The 16,306-nt window shown below is 39.3% G+C and overlaps 1 protein-coding gene across 1 annotated transcript in view; it reads right to left on the bottom strand.

Annotated features, from left to right (window-relative positions):
• The window catches only part of Myo1d (myosin ID), a 303,418-nt gene that overhangs the window by 113,214 nt on the left and 173,898 nt on the right, over positions 1-16,306 (bottom strand). Inside the window, exons 17-19 of the mRNA XM_070027221.1 lie at positions 8,775-8,998; positions 5,042-5,186; positions 4,525-4,629 (exon numbers count right to left, since the gene is read on the bottom strand). Of these exons, the coding sequence (XP_069883322.1) occupies positions 4,525-4,629; positions 5,042-5,186; positions 8,775-8,998 (474 nt within the window). The remainder of the gene's footprint in view (positions 1-4,524; positions 4,630-5,041; positions 5,187-8,774; positions 8,999-16,306) is intronic.

Below are 16,306 nucleotides of genomic sequence, written 5' to 3'. Positions count from 1 at the left end.
GACTCTTATCTCCAATAAATCACCAGAAAACTGGAAGTGGTGCTGTGGTTCAAATGGTAGAACACTTGCTTTGAGCTGAACAGCTGAGGGACAGCACCCCAGCCCAGAATTCAAGCCCCACGACCAACAACAACCACAAAAAAAGAAGCTAGAGATTAACTTGAAAACATTGTTATCTTTAGTAAGCTACTCAGATAAGTAAATTAGGACAGGCTTGATGAGATTTAACAGAATATATTGCTATAGGTAGGAGACACTAAAATTCAAATTCTTTGTTCTGCAGTTTTAGAAGTCAGCCAATTCTCTACACATTTAGTTTATATCCAAAGCCTATTTTCCAAATCTTCAACCTGACAGAAAATGGTGTCAGTAATGAAGTATGAAACAGCCTGTGTGTCAGGGAATTACTGTTCTTGATGACTAGGTACACATAGCATCTCTTTGGCCACAGCAGAGGCCTGGTGTTATTCAAAAGACGGGAAAAATGGTGTGTGAAAGAGCTTTCCTAAGCTGGGCACCGCTGAGATTTGAGGATCGTGGTTCAAAGCCAACAGGGTCAGGAAAGTGTGAGACTCTTATCTCCAATTAACTACTAGAAAGTGGCACTGTGGCTCAAGTGGTGGAGTGCTAGCCTTGAGCTGAAGAGCTGAAGGACAGTGCCCAAACCCAGAGTTCAAGCCCCATGACTGACAAGAAAAAAAAAAAGAGCTTCCCTAAATCATTTTGCACAGCATTAGCCTTCATAAAAGAAAAGTTAGGCGGTTCAGTTGGTTTGAGGGGGGGGGTGTATATGAGTGTGTATATATTCGTGCATACAAGTCCTAGGGCTTGAACACAGTGCCTGAGCTCTTTTGCTCAAGGCTATCACTCTACCACGCCAGCCATAGCTCTACTTCCAGTTTTTTGGTGGTTAATTAGGGAGACTGGCTTTAAACTGGGATAATCAGATCTCAGTCTCCTGAGTAGCTAGGATTGCAGCCATGAGCCACTAGTGCCTGGCTTTCCCTGAGCTTTTTTGCTCAAGGCTAGTATTCTATCACTTGAGACACAGCTCACCTTCTGGCTTTTCTGTGCTTAATTGGAGATAAGCATCTCATAGACTTTCTTGCCCTCCTGGCTCTTAAACAGCATGTTTAAACCTAGCTTTCTCAAACATATTTAGTTTATGGAAACTTTTTCAACAAACAGTTATTAATATTCAACAAAACACTGGTTCTGTGAAAGCCATGTTGTAGAATACTAACCACCATTTGCATCAATCTGAGAACAGAGAGCAGAGACCATTTAACAGAATCTGTGTACTAAGAAAAAGCAATGTGCCACATCTTTTATGGCAGCAAATTGAGAAATGCATGAATATGGTGCAAAAGAATGATTTCAAAACCCTATTGCAAAATTTCAAGGTCATTCTAGAGTCAAAATGGAATGCCCATATGTCTATGATATGAACATAAGCTAATCTATAAAGCAATGACAAAAATCTTTCAGGTATTAGAAATACAAACCTTCTCGGTGTTGGGAACAAGTTTAGAGAGTTAAAAAGTAGGCATATTAAATAATATTATCTTAATACATTTTGGTAAGTCTGATAATATTCTTCACTTTTCTTAAATTTGCATTGAGATGGGATTTCATTCCAGTTCTGTTATTGTGTTCTTTTAGATATTGAAGCTGCTTTGTAGAAGTTTAGAAGCTGTGATTGTGGGTTGTCATTTAAATTGGGTAAGTTTTGAGAAATCATTTTAATGCTATGTATTTGATTGATTTTAAAGGGTTGTATTGTAGCATGAAGAATACATTTAAATAAAATGTAAATGAAAAAATCTTCAAAGTAGCAATCATATTGAAGCTTTGTTTAGAAATGTTATTTTATATACAGAAAATGCAATGTCTAAAGAGAATACAACACTAATCTTTACTTTCTGCTTCAGAAACTCAAATCATCCTTAAAACGAATCAAATGAGTAGGAAAGATATCAGGTCTTAGGTTGTGGAACTTAGTTATATCAAAACAGCTAAGGAGCTGGATGCCAGTGCTCATGCTTGTAATCCTAGCTACTCAGGAGGCTGAGATATGAGGACTGTAGTTTCAATCTAGTCTGGACAGGGAAGTCTGTGAGACTCTTATCTCCAATTAACCACCAAAAAGCTGGAAGTGCAGCTATGGCTCAAGTGGTAAGAATGCTATCCTTAAACAAAAAAGCTCAGTGCCCAGACCATGAGTTCATGGCCTAAGACTGTCACAAAAACAAAACAAATTAAACAAAAAAAAAAGAAGGAAAAAAATCTGATAGACATATGTAAACCCCACATTTGAGTAAGACACAGAACACCATCTCTCATTTAAATTCATAAAGTAATAGAAAAACTGGACTATGTATTCAGTATTAGATAACATCTCATCCTGTTTCTTCTACCCAAAGCTAAAACCCTCAACAAGAAAAAATTCTTACCATTCTGTATTTTCTCTAAACACTTCAAATGATCTGTTTATAGGTTTAGTCAGAGCCACAGCGGGTCAGAGACAAAGCTTCCCCAGAAAGTCAGACAGAGAAAACAGTGTGGGTGAGAGGAGCTATTTGCAGAAGTCTCTCACCTTAAAGAACACTTTTTAACTGTGGTTAATGGAAAGTGGCCGTTTTAAAAAGAATCAAAGCATAAAGAACAGGGCTCTGTGAAAGTGCATTAAGTTGGCCTTGTGTATCTTTGGTATTAAAAGATTCTAAAGAGGATATTATCTAAGCTATAGTGGGAAGAAAGAGTATTTTGCATTCAACTTTGAACCACAGGAGCATGAAATTTTCAATTTTTATCCATAGGAACCCAGGATAAAATGGTCAGATATAAATTAATTCTCAGTGAATAAGAGATACGAGGATTTTCTGTGTTTGATGACCTAATTCTTAAAATCATGCAACCCTCTTTAATTGTTCTGATTAGTAATTTGACTTTCCAGTTATCTAGATACCAGAAAAGAGGTGGCTAAGGATTGAGGTTTGAAGCCAGCTTGGTCAGCAAAGTCTGAGAGATTACCTCCGTATAACCAGAAAAAAAGCTGGAATACCAGATACTGGATACTAGGCATAGGACTTACAAAAATGGCACACTGCTTTGTTATGTTTACAACCATACTGCATAAGCAATGTGCCTTATACTTTTTTTGTGTGGATGGGTAAATGTGATTAGCAAAAGCCTTTTTTTTTGATTGTTTGATTAGCTCTAGGTACAGGTGATAAAATACAGTTTCTGGCTCTCAAAGTGCAGGACTAGACTATGGAGTGTAGTAACTGACTGGTAGCAGCTAGTAGTAGTGATGGGGAAATGCAAAGGAAAATTAAAATGGAGGATGAGATCACAAGTTTCAGAAAAAATATTGTAACTGAATTTCCTGACTCACTGGTGACCAACCACAGCATTATAGACTGGGCCTAGGGTAATAACTTCTCATAGGCAATGTCAATAAGTACTCAGACCTGTTGTTCTCACCTTAGGGACAACCTACTTTCAGTCTGTTTTAACAAGTACTCGAACTGTTTTTGCATAGCATCTCTGCCTCCACTTTGTGTCACCTCCAGGTTAGGAACATTGAAGTATGCTAATAACCATAATGCCTGTTTTAAAAACATTAAATGATGGGCTTGGAATGTGGCCTAGTGGTAGAGTGCTTGCCTAGCATGCATGAGGCCCTGGGTTCAATTCCTTAGTACCACATAAATAGAAAAAGCCGGAAGTGGTGCTGTGGCTCAAGTGGTAGAGTGCTAGCCTTGAGCAAATGAAGCTCAGGGACAGTGCCCAGGCCTGAGTTCAAGCCCTAGAACTGGCCAAAAAAAGAAAAAAAAAAAAAAGCACTAAATGAACGTAAATACAGAGAAGATCTACAGGTACTACAAAAGACACACAGCAGTTAGACAGAAGTACTGGACTTCAAGGATGTCCTCCTAACTTGTTTTGAAAGAAATAGTTATTACAAGAGACTTAATTACTCAAGCTCCAGGACTGACCTTAGAAAGGCTAATATAAAAAAATAAATACAAGGAATCAGGTACTCCAAAGTGGAGGTGGAAAATGGAGGAGGGGGCGAAAATACAGTCATAAAATTCAATGCATATCCAACAAGATTGAGAAAATTAAGGAAAGGGTTAGGTTGGGAGGGATGAGAGAGAGTGATGAAAGGGAGGGTATTGATCAATATTCCTTTTTCCCATATACTACTTTGTTGAATGGCAACTCCTTTGCACAACTACTTAAAGGTAAAAATAAAATTAAAACAAAACAAAACAACAACAAAACATTTACTTCCTCAGGAAGTCATTACAGTCTAGCTCGAAAACTAGTCTTGTCAGCCGTCTAGCACTGACACTATTCAGCATGGAAAAGTGTGGCTTACTTATGGGGTAGTGTGTTATATACCACTATCATGTTTTACTGCAGGTCTAAGAAAGTGGGTTTCATCTGAATCAGTTCTTTTTTTTTTTTAAACCCCCGCACTCCCACCCCCAAGTGTCTGTTTCAAGCTTGCCTTACCTTACGGACATGACAGGAAAAGAGGACATTCATGTATTTGTCTTTCCTTTTCAGTTCATTAGCTACTGGGACAAAAGTGCCTGAGGTCTGAGGTGTATCTGGCTTCTGAAAGAGAAAGGAAAGAATGAAATGAGAATGCTCAGCATTTCAGGTGCAGAGGGAACCTTTCAGAATTCTGCTTTAGAACTCCACTTATATATTTCAGATGCATACTTTTATCTCTTTACCCCAGATGTCAGGCTGCTAAAGGGTTGTAACATCAAAGACTTATACAATTTAAAATTATGAAATGGGAGAGAGGATGGAATGGATCTTTGGGAATAATAAAAGGAGGTAATTAAAAATAGTTGCTGAATAATGCGAGGGAAGGTTTAAATGGCCTAAGGCCATGTTACAGAGTTGCTTAATACATGTGGTATGATGTAGCTTTTTTCAGAAAGTGTTTTTTTTTGTAAATTCTGGAGAAAAAAAATTCCTTTCTTCGTAAAAGGAGTAGTAGATTACACATTGGACTTACTGAAGCAAGATAGTTGCCCTCCCAGGCCCTTTGGAGTCCAAGGTCAGCCCTTTGACCTTTCAACATTTCCATGGCTGCTACCTTTGCCCTGACCTGCGGCAGGTCTGAAGCAGGTATGCTCTTGATGAGCTTGGCTGCTCTCCACCTGTAAGCAAATAAACAAAAGGTACAAGCTTTAGAAAGATGATCCCATTTATTCTTGAATTTAAATAAAATGAAACCAAAGTAATTGCACACTATGCTAACAAAAAAAAAGGTCAAATGCCTACAAAATGTACACAGAAGTTATTGCAATAGGTTTTTTTTTTTTGGGGGGGGGCCTTGAACTCTGGGCCTGGGCGTTGTCCCTCAGCTCTTCAGCTCAAGGCTGGCTACCACTTGAGCCACAGCGCCACTTCTGGTTTTCTGTGAGATAAGAGTCTCACGAACTTTCCTGCCCAGGCTGGCTTTGAACAACAGTCCTCAGATCTCAGCCTCCTGAATAGCTAGGATTACAGGTGTGAGCCACCAGTGCCTGGCTGCAATAGTTTTATGCAAATATTTTGTAATACTTGTTTTGTTATTTGTGTGTTTTGAAAGCAATGAGATACTAGTGATACATAGCTCTTGTAATACAAATTGAGCATTCCTAATCCAAAAACCCCAAACTCCTTGAGCACAGTTCAACTGAAAAGTCTATGTCAATATTTCAAAATTCTGAAGCACTTTGGATAAAGAATATGCAAACCTGAGTTTAAGGGCACAGAAATAATAGATTCATCATCCTTTCAGGTGTGTCCTAGGATAAGGCCTACACCTGACTGATTCCAGAGTGGGCCCCCCCCCCCCATAACAGAGGCACATTGGGAAATTAAGTACCAGAAAGAGCTGCTGGTGCTCCTCAACCTTATCACTCCTTCTACCAACTTTAACAATGTGCCTCTAAGAACAGCTGCAGCCATAAAGAAGACCAACAGCTTCAATGAAATGAGGAGGGACAACACTGAAGCAGGCTCAATTACAAAGGAATTACTGTGAGGAAGAGGAACAATCCTAAAACACAGTTAGATATATACAGAGGTTCCAGAAAAACAAAAAATATTCACAGTTAACAGTAGAATCCTTTAACACACTTCTCTTGGTGTTACTCTGATTGAAAAAAAATCAAGTTTAGGAGTAAATTATAGCTTGTGCCAAGTCTTCCAATTGCAAACCAAAATCAAACCAAAACAAGAATATGTGAGAACATATATATCTAGTAGAGCCTAAAACACTGACTACTAGCCTTTTACAGGAAAAGCTTGCCAACTCTTGACCAGATGAATACATATATTAATCAACTCTGATCCCTGAGGAAGCTGGGGCTACCTTTCCCATCCTTTCCTGTCTGTTACCATATCCTTGGAAGCCAACTAATACATTCAACATAGCAGTCATTCAGTAAATATTCTTTGAATGAGCAAATTGAGTTTTACACAATATACCAATTGAACAATTCTAGGCCACAAATAAATCTCAAAACTTAAAAAGAAGCCTATTCACCCAGAAGTGGTGGCTAAAGCATGTAATTCTAACTACTTGGGAGGTAGAGATCAGGGGATTGCAGTTTGAAGCCAGCCCGGGCAAAAAAGTTTTGAGGTACTGTTTCAACCAATGGCTGAGCCCCATGGTCTGAGCCTATTATCCCTGCTACTAGGAAAGCACAATGGCTGGACAAAGTGGAATGTGCTTGTCCTCCCCAGTGACATGGTGAGGCACATGTAGGAGGACTGCAGCCAGACTGGCCCAGGCATAAAGCAAGACCTTGTCTGAAGAATAGTCAGTGCAAAAAGGGTTTGAAAGCATAGCTTAAATGGTAGAGCTCCTGCCTGGCACATTTAAGGCCTTCGATTCAATCCCTATAACTACTAAAAAAGTACAAATAAATAATAAAAAAGACTATTTGGGCTAAAGTACAGAATAAAACAAATTAGTCTTCTGTAGCTATTAAAAATATGCACTATGGACTTGTCCCTATAACTTAAAAATTATGTTTTTATTACTTTAGTTGTGCAAAGGCGTTATCATTCAGCAAGTCAGTTTATCAGTACAATGCATCTGGATTGATATCACCCCTTTAATCATCCCCCCCCACTCCCACCTAGCCCAACCCAACCACTCCCTATTCGTGTGTGTGTGTGTGTGTGTGTGTGTGTGTGTGTGAGAGAGAGAGAGAGAGAGAGGGGGGGGGGGAGGGAGGGAGGAAAAGAGGGAGGGAGGAAAGAAGGGAAGGGCTTGAACTCAGGGACCAAGCATTGTCCCTTGATTTTTTGGCGTGACTTATTTTTAAGTAAAGCCAAAAGTGAGGGGGAAAAAAGCCCACATGGTATGTGGCTGTGTATATACCCTGCCCATAGTGCAGCCTGTATCTAGCACTATGTGAAATGCTTAGTTGTATTTACTCATACTCCTTTCAGCAATCCATGAGACAGATGCTTACTTGATTCTTTACAGGGAAGGAAACTGAGGCACCAAGAAATCTGCCATACATTACATAGCTAGGCCAGTGGCAAAGCCAGAATATGAACCCAGACTCCAGGACCTGTGTTTTTGACCATTCTACCATGCTTCTCATGCAAAAGGTTTAGAATAATTTTTGCTAATTGCTAAGGAGTGGTTATCTCGGGAAAGACAGAGCTGTGTGGAGAGTTTCAATTTTATATTCTACATATCTCACTTAAAAAATCAGTGAGCATGCATTTAAGTAATTTAAATTATGTAACAATGTATATTGCCAATACCATTCATGAAAAAACTTTCAGCTGCACATAAAAAGCTTGCCAAGACTGAAAACGAACACTTATGGTATTATATCTGCAAATGGAGAGTTGGGATACTTCTGCTTTCAGTAGTTCTATATTAGCCTTTTGTTGTTGTTATTGTTGGTTGTGGGGCTTGGACAAGGCCTGGGCGCTGTCCCTGAGCTCTTCAGATCAAGGCTAACACTTTACCACTTTGAGCCACAGTTCCACTACTGGTTTTTGAGTGGTTCATTGGAGATACAAGTCTCATGGGGACTTTTCTGCCTGGAGTGGCTTTGAATTGTGATCCTATTAGATCTCAGCCTCCTGAGTAGCCACCAGTGCCCAGCTTATCTTCTTTTTATGAGGAATCATTTCTTATTTTTTATTTACCTTTTACCATGTATATGAGATCAAATCCTAACAAGGGTAACATCTAATTTAGCACAGAAATAAAAATTAATTATTATTATTATTTTTTGTTGGTTATGAGGCCTGAACTCTGGGCCTGGGTGCTGTCCCTCAGCTCTTCAGCTCAAGGCTAGCACTCTACCACTTGAGCCACAATACCACTTCTGGCTTTTTCTGCTTATGTGGTCCTGAGGAATCGAACCTAGGGCCTCATGCATGCAAGACAAGAGCTCTACCACTGAGCCACCTTACCAGCCTCAAATTAATTGTTTTATATTCAAGATATATTTGTTTTTTTGTTTTGTTTTTTTAAGATAGGGTCTCATTATGTAGCCAGGCTGGCCTGAACTCTTGATCTTCTTGCCTCAGCATCCTGTGTGCTGCAATTACAGGTGCATACCACCATGTCTCCAAGTGTTCTTTAAAAAAAAAAAAAGATACTGAATAACTTTTTTTCTCCCTGGGATTTGAACTCAGGGTCTGTCCTCATAGTGCGGGAATTATAATTCTTATGTCAAGTGTATTGCCAAAAATGAACATGACACTTACCAACAAGTTCTTACCTACTAAAAATTGCCTGGAGGGCCTCCTCAAAGCGGCGCAGAACTTTTGGAGGAGTTGGCCACTTCACATGCTTCCCGTAGTCTCTCATGGTCTGGACCCCCTGGAAACGCCTGGCCACCTCGTGGATGTATGACTTCACTTTGTAGCGCCGGTAGTGCCTGATTATTGTCAGAGCTGCCTTGGTCCTCTTGTATCGCATGCGAGCCAGGGTACCCCGCCATACCTTCACAACAGAAGACGACAAAGGAAAACGTTTACAGATCTAGAAGCTCCTGTGTAACCAACAGGACCAGCCAGAGCCAAAGTGTGCTGATTCTCCCTGCCACCAACAGAGGGCGCTGGGATTCATGACTGTGCCTGCTCCTCTTCCAAGTGTCTAGTTGCTTGTTACCTGGGAGTGCATGCTGGTTTTGATGTAGGGTCTTATAGTAACTTGTCACAAAATTGAGAGAGCCCACAATGTAAGTATTTTCAGGTAAAGATTTCAGGAAAGCTGAAGAGAAGCAAGAAGAGTCAGAGCCAAATGCCATTAAGCACTTCACATTCCTTTGTGAAACCTTGCTTATGCAGATTTGCCAGACTAGCCACTCTGAATTTGCAAACTGATTCATGTACAACCTGTGGACCACTTCTCTGTAGTGGCAATATACATGGCCCAAGAATTGAGGTATTCCTGGGAAAAGTGCCAAACAGATTATCAATATCAGACGAATAGATTGTTAAGATTTTCAGGGCTGAGAAATAGATGACAACATATAAAAGTCTCAATTTAAGCTTCAAATCAAGATACATACATGTATGTGTGTGTGTGTGTGTGTGTGTGTGTGTGTGTATGTATGTGTATAAAATCTGATGTGACCTTTAGTTCATCTCTGGTCCCACAGCCTCTTAATCCCTAAATCTGCATTCCTTCCACATTTCCAATATGAGTCCTTTCTGATGCACAGTCTCTGTGACCCCAAACTACTCTGATTTCTTTGATAAACAGCACCTTCATTATGTTCCAGCATCTAGTTATTGCTGTGCTTAAATATCCATGTAATTTCTCAGCTTGGTTGTTGTATTCTCTTCCTCTCTTGTCTCTGACCTGAAAGAGCCAAGATTTCCACCCTCTAGTTCAAAGACCACAGTATGAGTTCTGCAGATGCCATAGGGCTTTCTATATTTCTCCTTAAATCCCCATCTGTGCATATCAATTTCCTTTGAGGAACTTTTGAACTGCTTCTTTTGTTCAGTTGCTTGGGGTTAGTCTTCTTCAGACTCCATAAGCACCTCATGTGCTTGCCATGTTTGTCCTTAAAGCCTGTGACACAGTGCCCACAGGTTTGCAAATGACATGGGAAGAGGTCCCCAAGGGAGCCCCTCCAAGAAAAACTGTAACACAGAAGGGAGACATGGCATACAAGTAATTTGTGATGGGCATTCAGAGCTGATGTATAAACAGAGCACTCAAAAAGACAGTGAGTACTACAGAAATGATTCCTTGCCTCAGGTGGCATCAGCACTGCAGCCTTTTGGTCACAGTGGCTCTTCTCTGGATCTGAATGTACAGATGGCTGGACTATGTACCCACCCAAGGGATAAAATAAAGGCCCCCTTTTCAGTATCTTGAAAAACAGAAAGAATAAAATAGGAGGGTAAATTTATGGTTGTGGCTCACTTATGGTTTGGGGCTAAATTCTCCCCCGCCCCCTGCTGAACTCAGGGGCTTGAACTCAGCTTTCTTGCTCAAAACTGGTGCTCTACTACATGAGCCATGCCTCTAGACTGGCTTTTTTGCTAGTAGAGATAGTGTCTCATGGACATTTTTGCTTTTGAAATGTAATTCTCTAGGTCTTAGTCTCCTGAGTAACTAGCTAGGATGATAGGTGTGAGCCACTGCTGCCTCACTTGGGTAAAATCTTCTACTGATTCCACAAAACATTTTTAAAGTGCTTTTCAAGGATGGTCTTTAACATTTCTTCTGTGTTGTTGGTTTATTTAGGTTTTGTGTTGTTGAAAAAAAATCAAATAGTACAAAGATACTCATAATCAGACAGTACTCTTCGTTCACCCATTTAACCCCACCTCATCCCTCCCAGTCTCATTCTGTACAAGCTATTTTAGGTGTATCTTCTGGTATTTACTGTCATATTTATAAGTAATGCACATGTACTGTTATTTCCTGGTTGAAACTTTAGAAAACCACCAAAATCACAGAAAGTGGAGACTCATCTTTCTTACTGTCATTTTAACTTCTATCATCCTAATAATCACATAGGAAAGTTTAAGTTGTTGGGCACAGATGGCTCATGCTTATATGGCATAAATAGGAAATTTTCAGTCCAGGAAGGCCCAGGTAAAAAATGAGAAAAATTGTGTAGCCAGTTTGGCCACACAACGAAACCCTGTTTCATCATCATTCCAAAAAAGTCAGTACTATAGACATTACTACATATATCAGTGGTAATATATATTGGATTTGTATATACTATTCTATACATGTATATATCACATGTATATACTATATTGCTTTTGTTATACTTATATATTATGTATTATATGTACATATATTATATAATATTACAATACATTATATGTACATTTTATATTATGTATTACATATACTTTTATATTTATATTATATGTCTTATTTATTATAAGTACATTTGGCTCATCATATACTAAGTAGGACTGGTATTCATTTATCATGTACACGCTTACTTATATTCAAATACAACAGTAAAGGTAAAAAAAACTGCTTTATTTTAGACTATCTCATGCTAATTTTTGCCAAATTTTAGATTTAGTCTAACCCCAGAGATTCTTTAGTGAATGTGAACCATTCTTTCTCAGCCTACCATCTGCCCCCAAAAAGTGCTAGACAGGGCCTAACTTTATTTTTCCATCTATAAGATGGACTGATGAGCCATAGTTTGAATGTTGTATCTAGTCTTCCAGCTGCCCAAGAGGAAAGTAAAGGAGCTGGGACTTTGTGTCATTGCTGCTAGGTTTTACCTTAATTCTAATGATGGAAATAATTCATTAAGTCTGGGAGTACTTTTTGTTTTGGTTTGGTATTCTTTATCCACATCAGGTGGACCTTTTCTTTTCTTTTTTGCTAAGTCCTGGGGCTTGAACTTTGGGTGCTGTCCCTGGGCTCCTTTTGCTCAAGTCTAGAACTCTACCACTTTGAGCCATAGTACCACTTTTGGCTTTTTCTGTGATTAATTGGAGGTAAGAGTTTCACAGACTTTTTTTTTTTTTTTTTTGCCTGGGCTGGCTTTGAACTGTGATCCTCAGATCTTAGCCTCCTGCATACAGGCTGAACCACTAGTGCCCGGCTGATCTTTTCTTTAGGTCTGAGACCTAACTCCAACTCAGTGCCTGACATTTACACTCAGTGGCTAGCACTCTACCAACTGAGCAACTCCTCCAACCCCTAATGGTGGACCTTTTCATGGCATAGATGCATTTGTTAGCAAATGCTTGCATTATTTCTTGCTCATTTGTAGATATATCACAGGCAGGGGATATGGTAAACCTTGCTCACCCTTCTTGCCTAGGGATGAAGTTGTCTTGATGGAAGAAAAGTTCCCCAGCAAAGCAGTGGGTGTTGTGAGCTTTCCCTCTGGATACTACTATACTAAATGCTAACCCTTCAAAAGCAGTAAGTCTTTTCAGAATTCCTTCCTTGTACTTTCCCATGTTCCATTTTTTTTCTTCGAATATATTGAATTTTCAGTATTGTTTGACAATTTAGTACAATTTTCCATTTTCTAGATGACCCTTTTCAAAAGTTATAGCATGAAGTTGAACCTTTGCTTGGTTTCAGAGTAGATAGCATGTTCTTTGTTGTTGAATGTTTGATATCTTTTACTCTCACTCCAAAGTTTCAGGAAATCAATTCCATGATTCTGCAGTTATATCACCAACTTTATTGAAATCTCTCATGCTTCATTTATTTTTTAACATCAGAGAAAAAACCAGCATCAAAAAAACTACAGAGGAAAATGGGAAAAAGATGGGTTGTGTATTTTTCCTTATAAGAGATTGAAAGGAAAATAGATTATATTCCTATGAAAGATTGTGTGTCTGTGTGAGGGAAGGGTTCTGCTGATTATCCCACCAAGGGTCTTGATGGGACTTGAAGGAGAATGACAGTTTTCCAATTTCCGTTTTGCTCAAAACTGCTTTAAACTGTTTTTTTTTTTTTTTTCAAGAGCCATACAAAGCTTAGCTCTTCAGAGGACTTTGGCTGATAAAAGAACTCCAGAAAGTAGTAAAGGTCCCATTCCATAAACAAATACTTAATACTTATTTGCACATGACTGAGGGGCTCATTAAACACCAAGGGATTCCAAAGGAGCCCTTGTTAAAATTGTGTTAATACTGGATATGGAGTCAGCTGGGTACTATGTGCCTTGGGACTGATACAGGAGGCTAGAGGACATGTCCTAGTAAAGCTGAGCGCAGGACATAGTAGAGAGCAGACCAATGTAAGAAAGGCCAGGAGCCTTTTCTCAGGTAGAACAAAGGATGCAAATGGCTCAGATGGAATAACCAAGGTAGAAATGAGCATTGAAGGAACACTGAACACCTTCCTAACTTGAGTGCCAACACAGGACCTTGCCCTTGCTCAGTTTGTTTGACTGGTGCTCTACCACTTGAGTAAAGCCTCTAGTAATGCCACTAGTTTACTTTCTTCAGAGAGTAAACTGTGCCATCTGTCAGAATGAGACTCCGGTAGTCATTCAGCTATGTGAGATCTTAGAAGAAACCTGGAAGTTTAGTCCTTTTTATACAGATTTTTAATTTACTTCTTCCTTCAGCTGCGCTCCGTACGCCCTCTACAGAAGCTCCTGGTCTTCTCTTGCCTGAATCTTCACAGTCCTGTTGTTGGCTGAACTGGCTTGCCTCTCTGTCTTGTGCTTTGATGTCAGGTACTGCCTCCAGCTGCTTGGGGGAGCTGGCACTGTTCACTTCCAGAAATACATTAATGCCTCCTGTCCACTGTGGTATGCACTACACTTCTGTTTGTCCTTGTGGCTTTCCCCAGTTTTTGTTCCTTTACTGCTCTTTTGGGGGTGTTGAGAATAGATATAAACATGACTGTCATGTTTAGCCAGATGTTTTATGCCATCTTAATTCTGCCGTATTTTTTTCTTTTGGTATATATTTCCTCAGTGGTCAGGAGTTTCAAAGCACCATCTGGCAGTCATTACTGATTCACTGTGAATCTTCAGTTTAGTTTCAGAATCAAACACAGGCTGGCTTTCCTTTTTCCTCTACTCCCCACTGATCCCCATGGGGTTTTGTTTGTAGTCACTGGTGTTGGGTTCTGGCTGACTTGTCAGTACAAATCACCCCCTCACAGCTCTGTAGTCCCTCAGAATTGGATATTCTTTTCTTAACAACTAGAATTCCTCAAAATTTCAGCTTCCTAGGCTATCCATGTTTTTGGATGGTTTTTAGAAGTATCTCTTTAATGGTTTCTACCCTTAAATTTGCCATGTAGTTATTCTGGCAGCATTCTGACAGCATATATTTGTTAAAGATGATACTGGTGTGGATAAGGAAGAGTTTATTTACACAGGAGGCTGAATTCTAAGCAAATTATAAAACAAACACTTTGTCTTTGATATCCACATACTCCATCAAATTTAGAATATAAAAGTTGCATCCAATTTGGGATGTCTATAATGATTAATAAAGCAATGGTCCCTTCCAAAAGTTATTTTGAAGCAAGATTCAAACACAGAAAAATATTCCTGTTATTCCTCTTCCTCTCAAGCATTTCTATGAGGGACAAATGATTAAAAGTCTGTGAGTGCCCATGGCAAAAACAAGGTCTAGTGGATATAATCTATAGTTTTTTTTTTTAAGCATAACTCTGAAACGAAATTCCTTACTTTTGTAGATAAATTAATAAATTGTGAGATGACCTAGAGAAAAAAAATCTAAGAAACAATGAAATAACCAAATCTTCAGTCAACAGGCAAATGTCCCTGTATTAAAAATGAGATAAACAAAGCTAGCTGCTGGTGCTCACAGGAGGCTAGGATTTGATGAGGGTTGTGGCTTGAAACCTGTCTAGTGAAACAACTCTGAGAGAATCTTACATTGGATTAACTAACCAGCAAGAAGCTGGAGGTTGAGTGGCTCAAGTGGTACAGAGCCAGACTGGAGTGAAGATGCTAAGTAAAAGCATAAAGTCCTGGCTTTAAGCCATATTACCAGCACAAACACCTTCCCAGCCCCCCCCCCCCAAAAAAAAAGAAAAAAGAAAAGCAGTGAAAAGCCAATGTAATTATTTCAAGTTTTCCTAAGGAACTTAACTATTGTGGCAGGGTGAGGGATATACCTAGTAGGATGTAACTTAGAAATGATTACCTTGAGCTGCCTTAACTCAGTCTGGGAGACTAACTTGCATTAGCTGGCTAACAAACTTTCTTGTAGGACATATATTTTATGTTACTTTTGTTTTTGTGGTACTGGGATTGAGCCCCAGGCCTCACACATGCCAGGCAAGTGCTCTACCACTTGAGCCATGCCTCCAGCAGGACATATACATTTTATATATGGCCTTTTCTATACTGTATATGTAATCACTGTTGCCCATTAATAATTTCTTCACTATGAGGATGACAAGACCTAACAACCTCCTTATAATTGTAATTTCAGGAAGCAATGGAACTTTTCCATCTTGACATTAACTTTATCAAAACCCAACTGCAATTATTTTGCAGAAAAATGAGAATGAAACCACTCCAACTAATAGGCTTAGTAATTCTGATAGACCTTTTTCAGGATTCAGTCGTTCAAAAGTAAATATTCTGGAGCTGTACTGAACACATTGCTCACTTTTTTTAAATTGTGAAAATACTGTACAGAGGGGTTACAATTACATGGGCAAGATAATGAGTACATTTCTTATCAAGCATTGTAGCCTCCTCCTTTGTTTCCCCTTCCCATCCCTTCCCATCCTCCCCCTGCTCACTTTTGTTTTGAAAAAGAAGGCACAAAACTGATAATTCACCTTCACAATCTTTAAGGTCAAGGCTATCTCTAAACTGCTTTTAAGTATAGAACTACAGGCTTTTGGTTAAACTACAGGGTTGAGCATTTGAGCAGATCCACTGAGATACCTAGCATGTTTTAACTTTGTCTCTTTAAAAATAATCCAGTAATCCTCATATTAGATGATCATAAAGGGCCTTAACAAGTCTCTACCACTTCAGCTACACCTCTAGCCCTTTTAGCTGGTGTTTTGCTTTTTGTCTGGGACTAGCCTCAGAACTTGATATTCCCACCTACTACTACCTCCTCCGGCTTGCTCAAGTGCTCTACCACTTGAGCCATAGCTTCTCTTTTAGCTTTTTAGTTGTTAATTCGGAGATAAGAGGTGAGTCTCATTAGGTTTTCACCTAGGGTGGCCTTGAGCCTCCCATTATCTGCTTTCTGAGTAGTTGGGATTACAGGCCTGAGCTACCTTGGCCAGGTATTAACAGAATTTTAAAGATATACATGACTTTTTGTATACAGGCCACTC

This window comes from Dipodomys merriami, unplaced genomic scaffold (genome assembly GCF_024711535.1).
Source record: "Dipodomys merriami isolate MVZ:Mamm:240054 unplaced genomic scaffold, mDipMer1.0.p SCAF_19, whole genome shotgun sequence".
NCBI classification, from domain to species: domain Eukaryota; kingdom Metazoa; phylum Chordata; class Mammalia; order Rodentia; family Heteromyidae; genus Dipodomys; species Dipodomys merriami.
This window is presented reverse-complemented; position numbering and strand designations above follow the sequence as displayed.